Source organism: Pogonomyrmex barbatus, unplaced genomic scaffold (assembly GCF_055798465.1).
Source record: "Pogonomyrmex barbatus isolate J1 unplaced genomic scaffold, ASM5579846v1 scaffold7, whole genome shotgun sequence".
NCBI classification, from domain to species: domain Eukaryota; kingdom Metazoa; phylum Arthropoda; class Insecta; order Hymenoptera; family Formicidae; genus Pogonomyrmex; species Pogonomyrmex barbatus.
The window spans coordinates 7,961,448-7,982,084 of NW_028297171.1; the positions used below are offsets into that span (position 1 = coordinate 7,961,448).

The 20,637-nt window shown below is 30.7% G+C and overlaps 4 protein-coding genes across 6 annotated transcripts; 3 read left to right on the forward strand and 1 right to left on the reverse strand.

The window, feature by feature from the left end:
- Positions 1–32: 32 nt before the first annotated feature.
- LOC105433390 (protein HID1) lies at positions 33–7,540 on the forward strand. Its single transcript, XM_011648694.3, has 12 exons — positions 33–226; positions 770–1,129; positions 1,383–1,436; positions 1,506–1,729; positions 1,889–2,130; positions 2,465–2,695; positions 3,056–3,181; positions 3,556–3,812; positions 4,179–4,422; positions 4,815–4,963; positions 5,079–5,251; positions 5,399–7,540. Exons 1-12 carry the CDS (start codon positions 161–163, stop codon positions 5,619–5,621), a joined length of 2,349 nt encoding a protein of 782 aa, XP_011646996.2. The 5' UTR covers positions 33–160; the 3' UTR covers positions 5,622–7,540.
- On the reverse strand, positions 7,457–12,390 carry LOC105433391 (uncharacterized). The gene is made up of 6 exons (XM_011648695.3): positions 11,948–12,390; positions 10,706–10,949; positions 10,210–10,332; positions 9,535–9,781; positions 9,102–9,312; positions 7,457–8,832 (listed from the first exon to the last, which is right to left on the reverse strand). The coding sequence occupies exons 3-6, from the start codon at positions 10,295–10,297 to the stop codon at positions 8,437–8,439; spliced, it is 942 nt and encodes a 313-aa protein (XP_011646997.2). The 5' UTR covers positions 10,298–10,332; positions 10,706–10,949; positions 11,948–12,390; the 3' UTR covers positions 7,457–8,436.
- A 130-nt stretch (positions 12,391–12,520) lies between these two features.
- On the forward strand, positions 12,521–14,355 carry LOC105433392 (GTPase Era, mitochondrial). The gene is made up of 3 exons (XM_011648696.2): positions 12,521–13,164; positions 13,354–13,791; positions 13,942–14,355. The coding sequence occupies exons 1-3, from the start codon at positions 12,934–12,936 to the stop codon at positions 14,299–14,301; spliced, it is 1,029 nt and encodes a 342-aa protein (XP_011646998.1). The 5' UTR covers positions 12,521–12,933; the 3' UTR covers positions 14,302–14,355.
- A 565-nt stretch (positions 14,356–14,920) lies between these two features.
- On the forward strand, positions 14,921–20,604 carry DNAlig1 (DNA ligase 1). 3 transcript variants are annotated; one of them, XM_089083601.1, is made up of 16 exons: positions 14,921–15,060; positions 15,218–15,277; positions 15,464–15,547; positions 15,650–15,744; positions 15,810–16,126; positions 16,232–16,436; positions 16,583–16,709; positions 16,799–16,971; positions 17,061–17,284; positions 17,817–17,945; positions 18,003–18,142; positions 18,295–18,496; positions 18,667–18,873; positions 19,092–19,544; positions 19,866–20,063; positions 20,347–20,604. In XM_089083601.1, exons 1-16 carry the CDS (start codon positions 15,041–15,043, stop codon positions 20,515–20,517), a joined length of 2,805 nt encoding a protein of 934 aa, XP_088939727.1. In that variant the 5' UTR covers positions 14,921–15,040; the 3' UTR covers positions 20,518–20,604. The 3 variants fall into 3 exon arrangements, with proteins under 3 accessions (XP_088939727.1, XP_088939725.1, XP_011646999.2); XM_089083599.1 differs by lacking the exon at positions 15,218–15,277 and having other exon boundaries at positions 14,932–15,060; positions 15,327–15,547; XM_011648697.3 differs by lacking the exons at positions 14,921–15,060; positions 15,218–15,277 and having other exon boundaries at positions 15,284–15,547.
- The last annotated feature ends 33 nt before the right edge of the window (positions 20,605–20,637 follow it).

Sequence of the window (20,637 nt, forward strand, 5' to 3'; positions counted from 1 at the left end):
GAAAACTAACGCGGTTGGCAGCTCCATTTAGCTGTCAGCCTGTCGCTGTCACGATGCAAACATGGCGACGATGGTGTCTGTTTAAAGAGCAGCGACGCGTTTTCATTCCCTCTCGGCTACGACAAATCGTAATTATCGTCGGCAATAATAAAGAATCATCATGGGTAATGCCGACACAAAATTGAACTTCCGGAAGGCCGTGGTGCAATTAACGTCGAAAACTCAGGTAGACTCAGCCGCTTGTTTACCTGTCAGATAACATATGATCGGTTGGCAGATCGACAGAAAAGTGATTTCTCGAACGAAACTGTCAAATAATTATACTAAATATTGAATGCAGCTAGAATAGTTGCCTTTATTATCATTACATGTATACAAAATATGTATGTGTTAAGAAAAAAATCATCAAGCACGTTGGGGTGAAAATATTGCTGGAGAGATTACTAAGATAACGAGCTATTTTAAGATTAGTCGAATTGTAACAACTGCCATAATAAAAAATTGCGAAAATCGTGATATTTAATGATAAACATTGTTTTTTTTAATAGATATTTGTATATGTTATATTTTAAAAAGCTGTATTTTCAATTATCAATATATTTTATTATCAATTTTTTTGTCTATTGTAATTGGTTGTATAAGAAATGAGATTGTTAAATTAGAGTTGTCTCTTAACGTGCATATTACATATTAAATACTGAAGATTGTTGTAACTTCTAAAATTATTATTATGTTTTGTATGAGTTATTTATGTAATATGTATTGACAGGTGATTGATTCATCAGATGATATATTTTGGGATCAGTTTTGGTCTGAGAACGTGACCAATGTTCAGGATATCTTCACTCTGATCCCAGCTCCAGAGATTCGTGTGTTGAGGGAAGAAGCGCCTTCTAATTTAGCTACGTTATGCTATAAGTCGGTCGAGAAATTAGTTAAAGCAGTAGATAATAGCTGCAGAACTCAACGGGAGCATCAAACTGTTCTGAATTGCTGCCGTTTATTGACTCGCTTGTTACCGTACATATTCGAAGATCCTGATTGGAAAGGATTTTTCTGGTCTAGTTTACCTGGCAAAGATGACGAAGAGAGTTTACCACTGGCACATTCTCTGCTGAATGCACTTTGTGTAAGAGATATTTAAAGTAGATAATTATAATATATTGAATATTTAAAAAAAATATATGAATATTACATAAATCTTAATGTATTTAGAGAATAAAATTGTTTTACTAATTATTTATTCTATTAATATTAATAATTTAATTTCTTAATTAATTAATAATTTAAGAAATATTTTTACGCAGCGTAAGAATACATCTTAAATAGTGTCTATCTATCTACAAGATGATTACGAAGTTTTAAGTATTTTTCTCTTTTAGGATTTGTTGTTTTGTCCTGACTTTACTGTAGCCGCAAACAGAAAGTCCGGGCCGGTAAGTCTTTATTTAACGGAATTTTGATAAGAAGCGCAGAACGCGTTATGCCTTGTCATATCTTTTCAGGATAAAGCCGACGAGTTGCAATCGATAGACAGTTGCGAATATATTTGGGAAGCAGGAGTAGGCTTTGCGTATTCGCCACCCAGGTATCCGATTCTAGACTCGAATCGCACAGAATTGCTGAAGCTCTTATTAACATGCTTCAGCGAAACCATGTACAATCCACCAATGGATCTATCAATCACACCAAACAGATGGATTCAGCATTTAACTAGCAGTGAAAATAGGTAATCATCCTATATAATATAATAAATATAGAGAAAAAGAGAGTAAAAGAGAATTAAATATATAAAATATAAATTTAAATTTAAAAAACAATTTAATAATATACGTAGGATATTACCACTAGATTGTTATTATTAATTAATAATTATAACTGTTTACAGACACGCGTTACCTATGTTTACATCGCTTTTGAACACAGTATGCGCATATGACCCCGTTGGATATGGAGTACCATACAATCATTTGCTCTTTACTGATTCCTTGGAACCGTTGGTCGATGTCGCATTACAAATTTTGATTGTAACTTTGGATCACGATACCACTGGCGGAGTGCCTTTAGAAGAGGGGGCAGTCGGAGACAATTTATTTATTAATTATTTGAGTCGAATCCATCGCGATGAAGGTAATATTTTTAATATTAAATTATATATATATTAAAATATATAACATATAATGTAAATTGTATGCATAAATATATTTTTACAATTATAAATTTTAAATTAAAGTTTCATAAAAATAATATATGTTTGAAATATTAAATAATAAGAAAAATTTAACCATAAGTGCTGAAATGTAATACAATAATAAATTTTAATTAAATATATGAACTTTTAAATGAGAAATGAATATAAAGCATATAAATATGAAAAGATAAAATATGAATATAAAGAATATAAAGAATATAAAGAATATAAAGAAAATTGTATAGAAAAAGATTAAAATTTATTGTTCCATAGATTTCCAATTTGTCTTGAAAGGCATTACCAGATTATTGAACAATCCGCTGATGCAAACGTATTTGCCAAACTCAACTAAAAAAGTGCATTTTCATCAAGAGCTGTTAGTCTTCTTCTGGAAAATGTGTGATTACAACAAGAAATTTTTATATTATGTGCTAAAAAGCTCAGATGTTCTTGAAGTTCTCGTACCGATTCTTTATCATTTAAATGACTCACGTGCTGATCAATGTAAGTTTTCATTCTCAGGTTTTGTATTAATCTTTTATATCAAATTGTTTAATATAATATTAAGATATTCAAGATTGATTTATCGGAGAAGTAGAATATAAGCAGAGTAAAGGAATAATATTAATTTTGGTTGCTTTTTTGCCACATTTTAAATAACTATAGAAATAAAATATATATATTAATATATATATTTTTATATAATTGATTTCTTAGAGAAAAAATTTTTTGAGATATTTTTCAAGATATTTATATACATAATCTCAGAATTAGAACAGCGATATATTATAAATTAATGTTTTTGATTAACTGAAGTTTGATTAACTAGCTAATTATTTATTTGTTTACTTCTTAATTTTTCAGCACGAGTTGGTTTGATGCACATCGGGGTATTTATTTTACTTCTCTTAAGCGGAGAACGTAATTTCGGAGTAAGGTTGAATAAGCCATACACAGCTACAGTGCCTATGGATATTCCTGTTTTTACAGGTATGACATTAATTTTGATCGTTTTAATTTGAAAAAAGTAATAGTATTTTGGAATTACAATAATGTCAATATAGTCATTTATTATAATGATATTATAATGATGACTTGATTTTATCTTGAAATACAAAATCAATTAAAATATATATAATAATTTTTAATTTTCAATTGAATTTAGTTTCTTTATTCTTAAATTAAATTTTTCTTAATATTCTCTGTAGTCAGAACGTAGAATAAGAATATCATTAAGAATATATTTTTAAATGTTTTGTAAAATTTTATATTTTAAATGTTTTGTAAAATTTTTATGCAATTCCTAATTATATTTTAGTGCATTTTAATTAATTATTTGCTAAATGCAAATTATTTTGTTTCAGGAACACATGCCGATCTTTTAGTCACTGTATTCCATAAAATCATCACGACTGGTCATCAAAGACTACAACCATTATTCGATTGTCTATTAACAATTCTAGTCAATGTTTCGCCATATCTTAAAACACTATCCATGGTGGCTAGCACAAAACTGCTACATTTGTTGGAGGCATTTAGTACGCCGTGGTTCCTTTTCTCGGCGCCCACCAATCACCATTTAGTGTTCTTTTTGCTCGAAATCTTTAACAATATTATTCAAGTAATGCACAAAATATACATTTAAATAATCTATTTTCCCATTTGTATATATACTAGTTTCAAAATTTATATTGCATTATTGTTTGTAAAATTTAAAAAACAAATTTTTCTTTTATTAATATTGCTTATTTATTATTATTTATTATTGCTTAGTTATTTTTATCAATATGTTTGTTTAATTTTAAAATTCTGTCAGAAATAAAAATATTTTTGGAAGCCTCAAATATTCATTGAACAAAAATTATATTTTGAATATTTTAGTTACTTATTTTTATTATATAAAATAATTGAAGAATGTATGTACTAAGTTTTTTCATAATATAAAAATTATATCTGTCATTTATATCATGTTGTTTTCGGATTTCAGTATCAATTCGATGGAAACAGTAATTTAGTCTACACCATAATACGCAAACGACAAGTGTTTCACGCGCTCGCAAATCTGCCTAGTGATTGCAATACAATTGCAAAATCCCTTAGTAAGAGGCAGCGTCGTCACATGCCTGCGAGTACGTCTCAGGAGAATGTCAGCGAGACAGCAATGGAAGGATCGCATCCTGCGCAACCTGCCGAACCTGGTACTTTAAAGGCGTCTTTGTTGGAGACTCCTGGTGAGTCTCTTTTATATGAGCTGGCAAAGCTAAATTTATAAACTCTATTTAAACTAGAGTGCAATATTAGATAGATATCCAAATTTAAAAATAATATAATTATAATATCTTTATATATGTATTTTAATATTTTATTTAGAATGTGAAATGCATATTATTTTTCATATTGTTATAATGTAAAACTTGTAAATCCTATAAATTACGCGAAAGTAAAAATTTAATACGAAAAAATTTTTAACAAAATCAGATCATATAAAAAGTTAAGCAAATAGAAAATTTTAATTGAATTTAAGCATAAAATTCTCTATTAATTTTTTGTGTAAAATCTTGTATCTATTATGCCTCCTATTTTTATTTTCTTATAATATTTATATAAGTTTGTCGCATTGAAGGTATCGAGAAAATGACGGAAAAAGAATCGGCGCATCCGCTGAGTCCATCAGCTAGTGTTGATATTGGTAAATCAATCAGTAATCGATCAGAGAGCAAGACGGATATAACAGAGGAATCACTGAACGCGACCAAGAATTCCGTGGTTCCGGTAAGAGAAAAAATTATTCATTTCCGAAAGAAATCCAGAATCCATTGGTATTGATACGAAAATCTGATTAATAAATCTGATTGATGATGACATTCGAAATTCATTTCATACACAGAAGGGCGGTATTCGCGTGGCCGAGCAAGCGAGCACCAATAATGTCAATAACGTTAATCAATGGGTACCGTCCAGTGAATGGGTATACCAATGGAAGAGCAAGCTCCCATTACAGACCATTATGCGATTGCTTCAAGTTCTAGTTCCACAAGTCGAGAAGATCTGCATCGACAAGTGAGCGCGCGTTTAAATTTATAAATAAAAAGCATAGCTTGCCTGTTTAAAATTTGAGTGCTTTCTGTTTAAAATTCTCATTAGAATATAAATATCAACACTTGTTATCGTTTTCACATTTATATGTTGTTTTATTGATTTTAACAGGGGTTTGACAGACGAGAGTGAGATTTTGAAGTTTCTGCAACATGGCACTCTTGTCGGATTGCTACCAGTGCCGCATCCTATTCTCATCAGGCGGTATCAGGCTAATGCTGGCACAACCGCATGGTTTCGCACGTATATGTGGGGTGTCATATATCTGAGAAATGTCGAACCGCCCATATGGTACGATACAGACGTCAAGCTGTTCGAGATCCAAAGGGTTTAGATAATAATCACTAAAAGGTTTGTTATCGCTCGCACTTGAAATACTGTTTTATTGGCAGTGCGCAAGGAGATGAGTTTCGTCGAACTCGTTATTGTGTACCATACAAGCGTTGTTCCTATGAGTATTAATTAAAATTGAAGGATTCAGCACGATTTACTTTTATAAGAGTTCGAGAAGATAAACTTAGTTTCTTCAATTTTAAAATAAATTTGAAAATAACTATATTCAAGTAAACGTGTATAATTATAAAGGACTCTAAAATAATTCTCGAATTTCTCCGAGATCTTATACAGATTTGTTTTAAATAATTAATAGAATTCTTTAGTTACCTGAAATTTAATTGATTCCTCTTCTCTTTTAGCTTAATTAGAAAAATTCATCAAGATTGATTCTTTTAAATTTGAATAGTTTCACTGAGAAAATAAATTTTTAATAAAGAGAGAGAAGCAAGAATCAATTAAATGATTAATTTTGACTAATGTTTATGGGAATATAACGAGACGAAAGAGCGACGAACGCATCGAGCCTATGCGTCTCATTTCCGATGATTACTTTTTACACGAAGAGATTCCAAAGTACTTTCATCTTAGTGTAACATACAAGTACTGTGTACACAAGATCATGAACATTTGCAATCGATATCAATGTATCATTATTATTATATCTTTGCTGAAGACTGTAATCTTGTTTGTATCATAGTAATATATGTACTGTCATGTCATGTAAATGAGAAAAACATATATATCGTCGATCTTAAGGAAAAATCCATTAAACCAAATCAATTTAATAGATGATAAGAATCTTCTATAAATAAAAAAAACTATATTTTAAAGTTTATTTATATACTTCTTTGTATTTTTATATTTATGTACAATTTTACTGTCAGAGATCATATATTTTAACAACATAGTTCTATGATTTGTATATATTATTGATTCTTTTTAAATAGAAAAACAATTAGACATATTATTCTTGAGAAAAAAATATTCTATAAGTTTGTTTTATTAAGATCGACGATATCGTAGAACGATTATTGTTATCAGAGATAGAGAATTCACTTTTCGCGGTATGTAGCTCCTTTTCAGAAGAATAATTTTATCCGCTTTTGCATCTAACTGTTATATATTTCGCGTATGTCGTAAACTGAAATAACACTTAAATACACTTGTTTATACTTGGAAACCGCACTTTCGCGAAAGGTACTGAATCTGTACCATAAGAATTTTTGAGTCCGCTTTTATTACATTCATCGCAACACCACGTGGCCTTTTCTCATTTCGTTTTGCAAATGCAAATTCATTTTTAAGAACATAAAGAAAAACGGACCGATAGATGCTTTTTAGGAATAAAACATCGCGCGCGATGAATCGACTGCAACTTTCTTAAACTATGACGTAATGTAGAAAAAATAGACCTTAGGTCTTTCTGTTCTTCTTAGCTGCACTCTCCCTTAGACTTTCTATGAAATAAAATAAATGTATACTCAGGCCTTAAGGAAAAAAAAACCTAGCGAAGTAAAAGCAAAATTCAAATTCTCTAATTCCATTTCATTATTTTCTGTTTCTTCTTTCGCGATATTTTTCAAATAAATCGATAAATTATTGTCAGATAGAAGAGGAAGAAATAGACAAAAAGAAATGTAGATAATTTCAGATAGACTTCTTTATCGTAAATTTTGGAAAAAGAGAAATTGAATTTTGCTTTATCTTTTAAATAAAAACGAGATTAAAGTTCAATGTAAAAAACGAGATTGTTTGTAAGTGCAGTTAGAAAGGACGATAAGTTTTGTACATCGCAGTACATTTGCGACTTACAGTTACGAAGAACATTCAAAATGGGATCTCGCATCAGTATGTATTATATGTAACTGTCCTTAAATACAGAATTATGATATAAACGATCATACATGTATGCACACACATTTTCTTTCTATTATTCTCCCATGCGTACATTCACGCAAAAAAAAATAAAAAATCGTGTATTTTGCACAATTCATAGTTTGCTAACATCTCCGTATTATATATAACTATCATGAAACGCTGTATGTGCGTGTTCGTATGTCGTAAAGCACGTAATTTATATCGTACATACATATGATATTGGATAACGAGCGCGTTTGGTGAACATTATACCTATTTGATAATTGAATCTGTACGCCAAACGCGCCTATTTTTACCAGCTTATTGTAAGTGGCGAACGAGCCAAATGCACATTTTGCAAATTTGATATCCAGGCTCAAATTACGTTTGAATTCGTGCGTTTATTTTCTTGCATATTGCGAATGCTTTCGTGTGTATATGTAATAAGACAGTCATTTTCATATATCATTCAATAAGATTATAACAACCGAGTAATCGAACATAATGATTCCTGCGAATTTTTGGAATTATATTTATCGAGCGCATTTGATTATAGCGGTTATCTAATTGGAAGAATAAACGAATGGATCGATCAAGTTTATAGTAGCGCACTGCGCTATAGTTAACCTAAGTTAAATATATCACACAGTTTTTTAGTAAAGTATAAAAAGATTAGAATACAGTTTACCCGCACTAAACGGAAATACATTGGCGGAGCGCGGATCTCCTCCGTAATGCCCACTAAAAAATATCGCCGCGTGAATTTTTTTCTTTCCCCAAACTGAATCCCCGATGTATTATCGATGTGTCATCATCATTGCGCTCTTATCACAGACGTGAACGTTGCTTAAAACTAGAGAATTGATTTGTGCCGCAATATGTAGGGGACACAAAAATATCGAAGGAAGAATTAATAAGTCTCAAGTTCGATTCTTATGCCACGTCGACATAAGATTTCATCGCATGACTTTGTCATAAGAGGGTGGTGGTGCTTCGTCTGAGGATGCAAGTGATGGTGGTGATGGTGGTGGTATCAAGATAGCGATGTGATAAGGCGGTGGAGGCGGATTTTGCCTCATTGTCGACGCCGCTAACATCGTTCTCGTCGGCAACACTGTCGTTGCCGGCATCATCGTCGACGCCGGCAACATTGTCGTTCTACTAACGTTCTCGCCAATACTCGATGCGTTTGTTAGGGCGACAATATGATCTTCCTGCATACGAGCGTTATGCTCTGATCGACCGCCGTGATAATGACTTTCGCGATGATATCGGCAGAAGATCGAATACAAACAAGCGGAGAGCAGTAGTATTAGTAATCCGCAAAACACAAGAATCTCCAGGCCGGGCCCCTGTTAATATAAAAAATTGATCAATAGGCAACAAAACTCAAGATGAAAAAATAAAAGTACAAAACCATATGAAAATTTAGAATTTGTAAGATAATATATAATTTCTTTATGTAAAAATTATTTCCGATTTTATTATTATTTATTGTAACCTTTTTATTAAACAAAGTGTATTATAAATTTAGCTATCGTTTCGAATCTTATTTTTCAAATCGACTCTATTCGATTTTCTACATTAAAATGTAATTAATCTTGGAATTTTCTTAGCTTACTCTATAACCGAAATAGAATTTGGCGGCCGCCACGAAGATTGTTGCTAAAGCAAAGGTGGACCAGACACCACAGCGTAGTCGGAAACCAGCCAGTTCGGCCTCTCGTAATTCGAAGACGCTCTCTGTTAATAGGCTTCTGTTCCGTTCTGTATTATTCGCTCCGGTCGTATTAGACAGAATCAGTTGATTGTTGCTAGCGTCGGTGACATTGCTGTAAACAATATGTTAAACCAGAGACGATTTAATACCACCATAGCGCTATGTTTCTTCTTACTAAACTCACAAAACTGCAAACTGAGGGCGAATCATTTATAAGTAATCTTTCTGCTGGTAGATATGTCTAAGTGAGTCACCCTGTATATAGGAAGAGCATGTTCCTCTCAGAATGTCTCCTTTCTCTTAGTGTAGACCTTTTTGTGTTTTCATTAATTACTTGGGGATGTTGTTTAGCTGGGCGAGTTGGGCGGCGCTGAGTGACGACGAACCGTGATGACGGTTCTCGTTGTTATGGATTCGCGCGGACGTCGTCGTCGATCGAGTGACGATGCTTCGACAGGAATTATTGACATTACTAGGTCCTGCTGACGATGCGTTTCCAGCTGCGAGGTTACCTGTGAGGCCCTGAAATCGATGCACGGGAGTCACCATTTGCCTAAATTCGCCGACAGTCCGACATTGGTCTGCAAAGTAATAAAATAAGACAAATAAGCAAATGAGATAAAGGAAATAAGAATAACATAATAAATAAAATGCACCGGATGTATTTAAAATATTATTGTCCTCGTCTATATCATTTAGCAGATAATAAAATTATCTCTTAATTTATTTAGTTCTTTCAGTCATCTTATTCTACTTATTTTCATCTACTTATTTTTCAGTTAGTTTTACAGAATTATAAAGAAATAAATCTTTAACTTTTTTCCTGTATGATAATAATAAAGATTCTCTATAATTTGAAATATAATTAAATACTTCAAATATTTCAAGATGTAAGCAAGATACAAATAGAATTGTAATACATAATAATTATATTTTTATTTTGTATATCCTATCTTTTCTTGATGCATTAATAATTAGATTTATACTCGCTGTATTTTAGCACACTTACTGCGTAATTTGGGCGCAGGTGTGGCAGGGTATCGACGGCCACTGAAGCCGTAGTACCTGCCTGCCGGTTTGTTGATCCAGAAGTGCATCAGGGAGTCACTGAAGCGGACTCAGAGATCCATCGCTAATGATGCAAAATAATGTTTATTTTCAATTGCATCTCTCAGCGAATGTGCTATACGATTTTCTTTCATGTCTTTACAAAAATTCAAGAAATAAATTGAATAAAGATGCAGTAGAAAGGTAACTCAAAATATATATCTGCTTCAAAAATATGGCCTATTCTTTCTTGTAATTATTAAATTTTTAAGTAACATTCAATTGACTATAAAAAAATCTGTCAACCTAGAAAAGTTTTTATTGATAAAAATAGTTTCTATGCTTAATAATTGGCAAATTTTTAATTTAAAATATTTTCTACCATAATCAGAAAATCTTCTACATTTGCAGTAGTAAACATTTAATTATATTTTAGAAATGTATAAATCGCTATTTACTTTATGATGATTTCTTGCCGACATGCAAATCATATGTAATATTCCTCGAGCATTCCTTTTAACATGTAACTCCTCTGCTTGTTGGGGTCGTTTCCAAGCCCCACTGATCATATATCTCGAATGGACGTGTCTTATCAGCCTCCAATGCGTACTGTTCATCATCCATCATAAACATTATCATCATTGGTGACGCTGGTCGAGTTCATCTTCTATCTCAAAGTTGTACATCATCATACTCGATGTTCTGAAAACAAAATCACATATTTACAAAGTAAATTAACAAGACAACTGATATCTTGTGCTAAATGTTGGAAGCAAAATATAGATACAGAATAAAATGATAAAAAATGTATGCTTTGATGCTCATATCTTATATATCAAAAGATTTATCAAATATGTTACAAATATTACAGATGTTTATATAAAAATTATTATGATGTAAAAAATAAAATTTTATTTATTATTTTTTAAATAATACAATATAGATCTAAAAGTACAGTAAAAAAATGATTAATACAAGTATATTAACATTTCCTTGTTTAATGATATTTTATATTATTAATGACACATTATTAGAGTAAAAGCGGATATAGAAGGGTGATCACAAAAAAAATTTGTACAATTTGTATTTTTAGAAATTTGTAGAATTTGTATTTGTATTTTTTATTCTTGTGACTTCTTATGATTAAAAAATGTATTTTCCTTAGTCTTTTCTCAATCATTGCACTTTAGCTATACAATTATATATCATTTTAAAAAATAATAAAACAACATAACTGATAACAAACTTTTGCTTTCTATATAATAATTTCTACATAAATATCTACAATATATATTTGATATATCTCTCGCTTGTATTTTTTTTTCTTGTTTACGCAATCACATGATAAATGCATAGCACAGAAGGAGTATATCAATTGACAGAGAGACAGCTGTTCCAATATGGAAAGAGATCCAGAATACAAAGATCCCTCAATTACACATCAACAGGATATTGAAGAAAGAATAAGGGGAGGGAGGGAGGAGAAAGATACAGAAAATAAATCCAGAAAATAAATCGAGACTTGGAGTCGTTATTCAATCCATTTCTCTCATCTGATCTCCTTACGTTCACGGCAAGCCTCGTCCGCAAAAAAAAAAAAGAAAAATATATGAATACAAAGTAACATAAGGAGAGTCAATGGGAGAGGAGAACCGTGCCTGGTTTGCGCAAGGCGCCAACTGTGGGAAAGCGACACTCACCTGTTCTCCATGCTTCAGCCTCATTCCGCGTCCGTTCGTCGACGTGTCGCGGATGAAGTCGATCTATTCGTGGATAGGACCACGTTCATCCGCTCGACGCGATGCGGAGATGTGGGAAGCACCGAGCTCCCGATTATTCTTACACTTTCACTGATTTTCACGCTCTCGCGTCGCCGAAGTTGCGCATTAGCCTGGCGTCATCTGAATTTTCTTGGTTCCGTTTCTCTCTTCGCTCTCTCCTCTTCACGAATACTCGAGCTCTCTGTACGCAACACACGCGATTTTTCTCGCGTCGTCTCAAGTGGAAGTAGTAGGGAAAGTTGATAAAATTTACGGATTACGATGGACGTGCGTCGATAACAGACTATCTTCATACGAACAGTCGTCGTCCGCCATTGCTCTGCTGGCAATGACATTTGGCGCATGAGATGCGACGTGAAGTTGTGCGCGAGATCGTCGAGTTTGACAATAGGCTTATTCTTTTTAGCTTTTTGAACGATTCTTTTATTTAATATATATATATATATATATATATATATATATAGAGAGAGAGAGAGAGAGAGAGAGAAAATGAACCGATAATAAAATAAAGGAACTTTAGGGAATTTGAAAATTTCACTATTTTGTAGCCAATCAAACACAAAAAATTTAGTTATAAATATCTTCTAACTTTCCTTCTAGTTATTTTCTTATTCTATGACGTTCTATAAATTGTTTGATGATGAAACGGTGTCAACACGTGAGAATTTCCAGAAAGTTATGAATTAATTATAATTCACGTTGGATCTATCAGTTTTTAGATAAATCGATAAGCGATATTGTGATCCTGTAGATCGAAAGTGCACAATTAAGAAAAAGCATGTAAACATAACCTGCGAATTGCGGTTATTCTAAAAACAATGTAAAAAGAAAAATTAAAAAAAAATTTTAGAGATTTGTTCAATGTATATGAATTTATTAAATTATTTTAATTTTAAAAATACGAAATGTTATTTACATTCGAGAGATATGTAATTCGTGCCGGTACACGATATTTACGGCGATGTTTTTCAAATGATGTCGAAGTTTCGGCAAATAATCTGCAAGAATTTACTCCGCAATCCAATAAGAATTTCACGTTAGTACGTCGAGAAGATCAGAAATCCTTAAAGATCGCCTTTTTAGGCGCACCCAATGTAGGAAAAAGTACAATTGTCAATCAACTTATTAAGAGATCGGTAATCGTCATTTTTTATATATTTTATTTATATATTTATATTTGTAGAAAGAAAATTTTGTCTAATTATAAATTATTTTCTTCATATTTCTTGTCTGCATATAAAAAAATGAATATTTTGTAAAAGCGTGCTACTTATAAAAATATAAAATATAAAAATTTATATTTTTTTATATTTTTTGTTCTTTAGATATGTCCTGTGTCTTCCAAAGTTCATACTACACAAACCAAGGCAAATGGAATTTATTGCGAAGCTAATACTCAGCTGATATTTATGGATACACCTGGTATGATTTCCCCAACGGAATTCAAGCGATATAAATTAGCCAGCAGCTTCCGAACAGATCCCAAAACTTCTTTGAAAGCAGCAGACATTATAGGAATAGTACAGGATGCAGAGAACATATATACTAGACACAAGATTCATCCAATTATACTAGAATTGTTAACTAAAAATATAAGAAATACAATTCCTATAATTCTAGTTATTAACAAAGTGGACAGAGTGAAAAAGAAGGAAATATTATTGGATCTCGTGAATACCTTAACTAAAAGCAAGCTATCTCCAGATTTCTATGATATATTTATGATATCTGCTTTGACTGGAGATGGTGTGGATGATTTGAGGGTAGATTTGCAACTTATAAATAATTAAACACAAATAACATATTGATATAATAAAATAATTATAATTCTTAAAAATTGCACAATTAATTCTTATATTTGAAATATTTATATGATATGTACGTTACATTTTATTTTTACTTTTGTGTTATAGACTTATTTGTTAGACTCGGCTAAGCCGCGAGCTTGGGAGTATGAAGAACATATTTACAGCGATAAAACATGCGAGGACATAATACAGCAAACAGTACGAGCAAAGCTAATGGACAGTCTACCAAATGAGATTCCTTATCAATTACAAGTGAAATTGGAACATTTTGATCCAGGACCCGATGATAATATTAAAGCATTGTTGTCCATTACATGTCCCACTCCACGTATCGCACGCTTGTTAATGCGTGGCAAAACTAAAACTAAAAAAATCAGTCAAATTGCCCGGATGGCAGAGGAAGAATTACGGCATGCTTTTCGAACATCAGTGATATTGAGACTACACATACAGTCTAAGACATAATTTGATTTATATATTTGTTATGTGTAAAATAAAGTTGACAAATAATCGAAATAATTTTTAACAGAATTTCTCTTTGCTTCCTGAAAATATTTTTAATTAAATTTTTTTATATTTTTATTTTTTAAATATATGAATATAAATTCCTATGAATATCAAGTTTTCAAGCAAAATTCTAAAAATTCTTGACCTTTTAAGTTAAGCCTTGCTATTTCTTAATTGTTTTTTCCGACATTGATTTCTATGAAAACTCATATTTATACCTAATATTTTATTATATATTTTTTAAATAAATTTTTACTGCTCAAATTTTTAAATTTAAAGTTCTAAAAATTTTTGATAAGTGCTATTTTTTATTTAATTATATTCCTTTGATACTTTGTCAATATATTTTTGATAATTAATATTGAAATTAAAAAAGTCGTATTTTTTTATAATGATGGAAAACTATTGATCATTAATAATTATTTATTTATTATTTGTTAAAAATTTTATGTTCGAATAAAAAAATTAAATTTGAAAATGAATAACTTTTTTAATTCATGTCACATAAGTTTTGTTCAAAGCTACCAATTTATTTTCTTCTTTAAACTTGGTTAGTCTACAAAAAAAGATTCCTTTTTTCAAAGAGAGTTATTCATCTATATCATACTTAATTTAAGAAAGTGGGGTTATATTAGCGATATGATCGCCATGAAATAAACGCGGGAAACCTGTCAATTTGCGCAGAAGTGGTTTAATAATGACGCAGCGTCGTATAGAGTGAGTGTATTTAATAATTATTTGACAATTTAACTTAATTCAAACTACTTTATGTGACTTATCGTTTAATTAATTATAATTTAGCAATCCTTTCATATCATCTTATCATCTTTTCATATTTGATTTTTGACATCCCGAATTTGTTTTATCCATGCAGTTCCTTCTTCACTAAGCTATCGTCCAAAAAGGAGAATTTAAGCCAGGATAATTCGAAGAGGTATGTTTCGTTAATAAACATTAATAGTCTCTTTTTCGATTTTCTCTAGCATTTGATTATGCTAAAACTCCTTACTACATACTCGCGCTTGAACTCGCTGGTTCTGCCAGCTCGACAATTAGAGTTTGCAATCGCAGCTCGTAGTCGATTCCTTGTCATTTTTAATCGGATATATACAACTAACAGCCATGACTCGTCGGACAAGCAAAGCAATCAGGATGCATCGGAGAATGGTAAACGGAAAAGAGATAACAGCGATAGCTGTAACAGGTGATTAAGTCTAACAAATTTGTGATTTATTAATATTTTCAGTTAAGTCATCAAAAGTTATATTGTTTTTAATATTGTTCTTGTAAATTGTTGCTGCCACAGTTCTCCTCCTTCGAAGAAAAAAGATACTAAACTTACGAAGCCAAAAACAGTTTCCAAAACTCCTTCGCCGGCTGCAAAGCCTCGTGCAAAACTAGGTAACTATACTGTTGAGTTATTGGATGTTTAAATGTGTGATATATTTCTGTCATTATTTTTTAAGGAGTTACTCCAAAAAGTAAATCGAATAAACTTTCACCTGGAGCATCAAAAAAGACAGAAAAGAAAAAATTAAAAGATACATCTGGTGAGAAGAAAAAAAATGAAGCTATAGATAATACTATAGAAGAAAAAGTAAAAAGTATTCAAGTGGAGAATGACGCAGTTAAAACTAAAAATAAGGAGAAAAAGATGAAATCTGCTTTTTCAGAGACGAAGTCTGAGTCTAATAAGATAGAAAAGGTGAAGAAAACTGTGAAAAAGAAACGGGCCAGGATCATCGAACCTGTTGATTCTAGTGATGGTGAAGATCATTTACCTGTAAGTTTAAACTTTTAATGCTTTTAATTTAATATGAAAAAACTTGCATATTATTATAAATTTATAAGTATTCATAAATTTTTCTTTTATGCATAATATTTATAGTTACCTGAAAGTCCAAAAAAATTGGAAGTTGAGGAGGAGGAGAAAAAAATTGAAAGCGCTGAGTCAAATGAAATAAATAAAAATGCTGTAGAAAATAATGGAGATAAAAGTGCTTCAGACAATGAAGAGAAAAACAAAAACTCAAAGGAACCTACACCTGAGAAAAAATTAAAAACTACTCCTAAGAAAATGCACAGCTTTTTTAGTAAGTCTTCAATATTTATTAAGTCTTCAATAATTTAAAAATTTCAAACACATATTGAATTTTGAAACAAATTTGGATGAAAAATATTGTATAATAAAAATTAAAAGTTTTATTTACATAGTTTTATATACATATTTGTATTGCAGCGTCCAAACTAAAAGACGATGCAAAGGATGACAAAACTAGCAATGTAAAAAGCAGCAACCAATCTTACAATCCTAGTACATCTGGCTATCATCCGATAAATGACGCGTGCTGGAAACGAGGAGATAAGTGAGTTAGAATGAAATTTCATGAGAATACTTTAGAAAACCGTAGAAAATGTTTAAAACAAATCTTTTTTTTTTTAAATTTGTTTATAGAACTCCTTATAGCGCATTCACACGTACTTTGGAGATCATTGAGGAGACGAGTGCAAGATTAAAAATAATAGAAATATTGTCGAATTATTTCCGATCTGTCATAGTCTTAAGTCCTGAGGATCTCCTGCCAAGCGTTTATCTGTGCCTTAATCAATTAGCGCCAGCATACGAAGGTTAATATTAAAATTAATTATTCAGAAAATTAAAAGAAAATATTTGTTTAAAACTACTTAGATTGTTGTTGATGTTTATTATGTTTTAGGAATTGAGCTTGGAGTCGCTGATACGAATCTGATGAAAGCAATTGCGCAGTGTACTGGTAGAACTCTGGCACAAATTAAAGCTGATGTTCAAGAGGTTGGTGATTTGGGAATTGTGGCAGAAGGTAGCAGATCTAATCAAAGAACTATGTTTCAACCGGCGCCGTTAACGGTTCCTAATGTATATTCTAAGCTAAAGGAGATCGCCGAGATGACAGGACACGCGGTAATCTATACAACTGTTATAATTAAAATTCTTTAATATTAATATATAGTTTTGAATTCAGAGAAAGAAAGAATTTATTAAATAATTAGAAAAATTGAAATCGAGAAATAAAGATTATTTAAAAAATATTAACTTATAAATTTAAAATGTCAAAAATTTTAAATTAATTTGTATTTAAAAATTGAACTAAATTTATTTTGATTTTAAATAAATAAATGAAAAATAAATTGTGTGATATACTTAATTTAAAATAAAAATTGAATAATAACGAAAAACTAAGGCTCTAAGCACAGTAGAAGAAATATTAGGAATATTAACTTTTAAATGCACACTAGATAAATAAGAGCTAGATCATAAACTTATTTATTTATGTTGAATTTTTATCTAATTTTATCTATTTTTTTCTAATTTTTTAAAATTTAATATTTATTCCTATTTCTAATATATTCTTTATTGTACGCAGGGCCTTAAATACATGCTTGAAGATAAAAAAATAATAAATTTCACATAGAATGAAAATTATTCTTTACAGTCTCTGGCAAAAAAGTTAGATAAGATTCAGACGCTATTTGTAGCGTGCCGTAATACAGAAGCAAGGTACCTCATCAGATCATTGGCCGGAAAACTTCGTATAGGTTTGGCGGAACAATCCGTTTTGCAAGTAAGTTTCTCGCAATATCATGTTGTTTTGGTTGATTAAAAATCTGAATTTTCTTAGGCATTGGCTTTAGCTTGCGCGATGACACCACCAGAACAAAGCTATCCACCAGAAGTTTTAAATGCAAGTAAAAAAATGACGAGTGATCGTTTCAAAGAGAAGTACGATGAAATAGCACTCATATTGAAAACAACATATTGGTAAGATTATTTAAAAAATATTATTAATAGATATTTAAACAATCAAATCAATTAAATGAAATAATATTTTATTAAATATATAATATTATTTCTCAATTTAAAAATAAAATATCGAATATTTTTTAAATTTTTTCTAATATATCTTTTCGCAGTGAATGTCCAAATTATAATCTTATAATTCCTGTTCTACTGGAAAATGGTATTAATGCTTTGCCGAATAAATGTAAACTTACTCCTGGAATACCTTTAAAACCTATGTTGGCGCATCCTACTAAAGGTGTTCAAGAAGTCCTAACGAGATTCGAGGGTTTGAAATATACTTGCGAATGGAAATACGATGGGGAAAGAGCACAAGTTCGCATTTATTTATTTTGCATTATTTAATTTTGCAAAGTCTTATAATATAATATAAATAATCTTTTAATACAGAAATAAAGAGAATAAAATATTTGAGAATTGGAAATCATAGTAATTTATATAAAATTTTTAAAGGATTATAAATTAAATATTACAAAATCCAACAGATTCACGTTGCGCACAATGGTCAAGTCAACATATATAGTAGAAATCAGGAGAACAATACCAGCAAGTATCCAGATATTATTAAGCGATTCAAGAATACTTATGGTGATCTGGTAAAAAATTGCATACTCGATTGTGAAGCGGTTGCTTGGGATAACGAGAAAAAACAAATTTTACCATTCCAAATACTCAGCACAAGAAAGCGAAAAGTAATAATTACATTATATTACTATAATTGTCATAATTTGTTATAACCGAAATTATTACTAAGAATATAATTGATTTGATAAATATAGTGATGATTATAAATATATTAACAATTATAATTGTTAATATATTTGTAACAAATTAAAATTCAAATTATAAAGATTTATAATTATAATATATTTATTATAATATATTATTGGTTTCCAATTTATTTTATCAGGATGCTGTTGAGGAAGATATCAAAGTGCAAGTATGCGTATTTATGTTTGATTTGTTATATCTAAATGATGAACCATTGGTAAAGGAACCATTCTCAAAACGTCGTGAGTTGCTGAGGCAGCATTTCAAGGAAGTGGAAGGTGAATGGAAATTCGCTAATAGTATGGATACTACAACGATAGAAGAAGTGCAGGTCTTCTTGGATGAATCTGTGAAGGGAAATTGCGAAGGTCTGATGGTAAAGACACTAGAAGAAGAAGCGACTTATGAAATTGCAAAACGATCGAGAAATTGGTTAAAGCTAAAAAAGGATTATTTGGATGGCGTTGGTGATACACTTGATGTGGTTGTAATTGGTGGTTATATCGGCAAAGGAAAGAGGACTGGCACTTATGGTGGTTTTCTCTTGGCTTGTTACGATCAGGAAAATGAAGAATATCAAAGCATTTGTAAAGTATGTTTCTGAAATATTTTCTTAAAGTGAAATCGAATATCATATCGTTCATTTGTTACAACAACGACATATCTCAAACAAGTTCCAGAAAATGAATTCAAATATTTTGAATCATTAAGATTTTGTTATTATTTTTGAATATGCGATTTTAGTGACTAATTGTAATTGCAATAAAAGAATCATTAGTAATAATTAATAAGTAGTAATTAATAAAAATATTAATTCTTCTGATTTAAGAGATTAGATTTTTTTCTATTTTGACTATTATTTTTACTTTTTCGTTTTATTGATCTTTATCAATGTATAGTGTTTTTTTTATAGATCGGCACAGGCTTCAAAGAGGAAGATCTTGAGAATCATACTAAATTTTTTAAAGATCATATAATAGCGCAAGTCAAATCATACTACCGCTTCGATAGCAGCCATGAACCGGATCACTGGTTTGAACCGATACAAGTCTGGGAGATCAAATGTGCTGATCTCTCGCTCTCACCTGTTCATAGGGCAGCTATCGGAATAGTAAGTTTTATGGGTTTGAATTTATTAGTTCTGAAATATTTGTAAAAATATAATTCATAAATAACTTAAAAAAAATAGATATTGTATGACATAATAATTCATTTTACTTTCAAAAATCTTGTATCTATATGGAAGAGCTTTTATTATTGGGATATTTTTGAATGCCTTGTATTTTTTTTAGCAACTGAGCTAAAATGAGGATATAATGTTTAATTTCTTTCATAAATTGTCTTTAATTTAAAAGAAAATGATATTATTTATGTTTTATCGCTATTCTGTTTAGGTCGATCCGGAGAAAGGAATATCTTTAAGATTTCCCCGATTCGTTAGGATTCGCATGGATAAGACCTGCGAGCAGGCTACTTCCGCTCAGCAGGTGGCGGACATGTACAATAATCAAGAACAGATTAAAAATAAAACTTCCACGAAAACCACAGAGGAAGATTTTTATTAATTTTTTTTTATTTCACGATACGTTGCATATATTATATACGTTTTGTAATCGTTGCTATTGTAAATAAAACATATTTGATATGGCAAATGTTATGTGATTTATATTTGTCTAATGATAATT

What these genes read in the sequence shown, in the direction of transcription:
- LOC105433392 (XM_011648696.2), top strand. Translation starts at nt 12,934, where the DNA reads ATGTTATTTACATTCGAGAGATATGTAATTCGTGCCGGTACACGATAT. An exon ending in ATCAACTTATTAAGAGATCG is followed by an intron (nt 13,165 to 13,353) that starts GTAATCGTCATT and finishes TTTGTTCTTTAG; the next exon opens with ATATGTCCTGTGTCTTCCAA. An exon ending in ATGGTGTGGATGATTTGAGG is followed by an intron (nt 13,792 to 13,941) that starts GTAGATTTGCAA and finishes TTTGTGTTATAG; the next exon opens with ACTTATTTGTTAGACTCGGC.
- LOC105433390 (XM_011648694.3), top strand. Translation starts at nt 161, where the DNA reads ATGGGTAATGCCGACACAAAATTGAACTTCCGGAAGGCCGTGGTGCAA. An exon ending in CAAACAGAAAGTCCGGGCCG is followed by an intron (nt 1,437 to 1,505) that starts GTAAGTCTTTAT and finishes ATATCTTTTCAG; the next exon opens with GATAAAGCCGACGAGTTGCA. An exon ending in GAGAAGATCTGCATCGACAA is followed by an intron (nt 5,252 to 5,398) that starts GTGAGCGCGCGT and finishes TGATTTTAACAG; the next exon opens with GGGTTTGACAGACGAGAGTG.
- LOC105433391 (XM_011648695.3), bottom strand. Translation starts at nt 10,297, where the DNA reads ATGCACTTCTGGATCAACAAACCGGCAGGCAGGTACTACGGCTTCAGT. An exon ending in CAGCTAAACAACATCCCCAA is followed by an intron (nt 9,313 to 9,534) that starts GTAATTAATGAA and finishes TATTGTTTACAG; the next exon opens with CAATGTCACCGACGCTAGCA. An exon ending in AATTCTATTTCGGTTATAGA is followed by an intron (nt 8,833 to 9,101) that starts GTAAGCTAAGAA and finishes TTATATTAACAG; the next exon opens with GGGCCCGGCCTGGAGATTCT.
- DNAlig1 (XM_089083599.1), top strand. Translation starts at nt 15,336, where the DNA reads ATGCTAAAACTCCTTACTACATACTCGCGCTTGAACTCGCTGGTTCTG. An exon ending in GAAAATGCACAGCTTTTTTA is followed by an intron (nt 16,437 to 16,582) that starts GTAAGTCTTCAA and finishes TTTGTATTGCAG; the next exon opens with CGTCCAAACTAAAAGACGAT. An exon ending in ATATTGAAAACAACATATTG is followed by an intron (nt 18,143 to 18,294) that starts GTAAGATTATTT and finishes ATCTTTTCGCAG; the next exon opens with TGAATGTCCAAATTATAATC.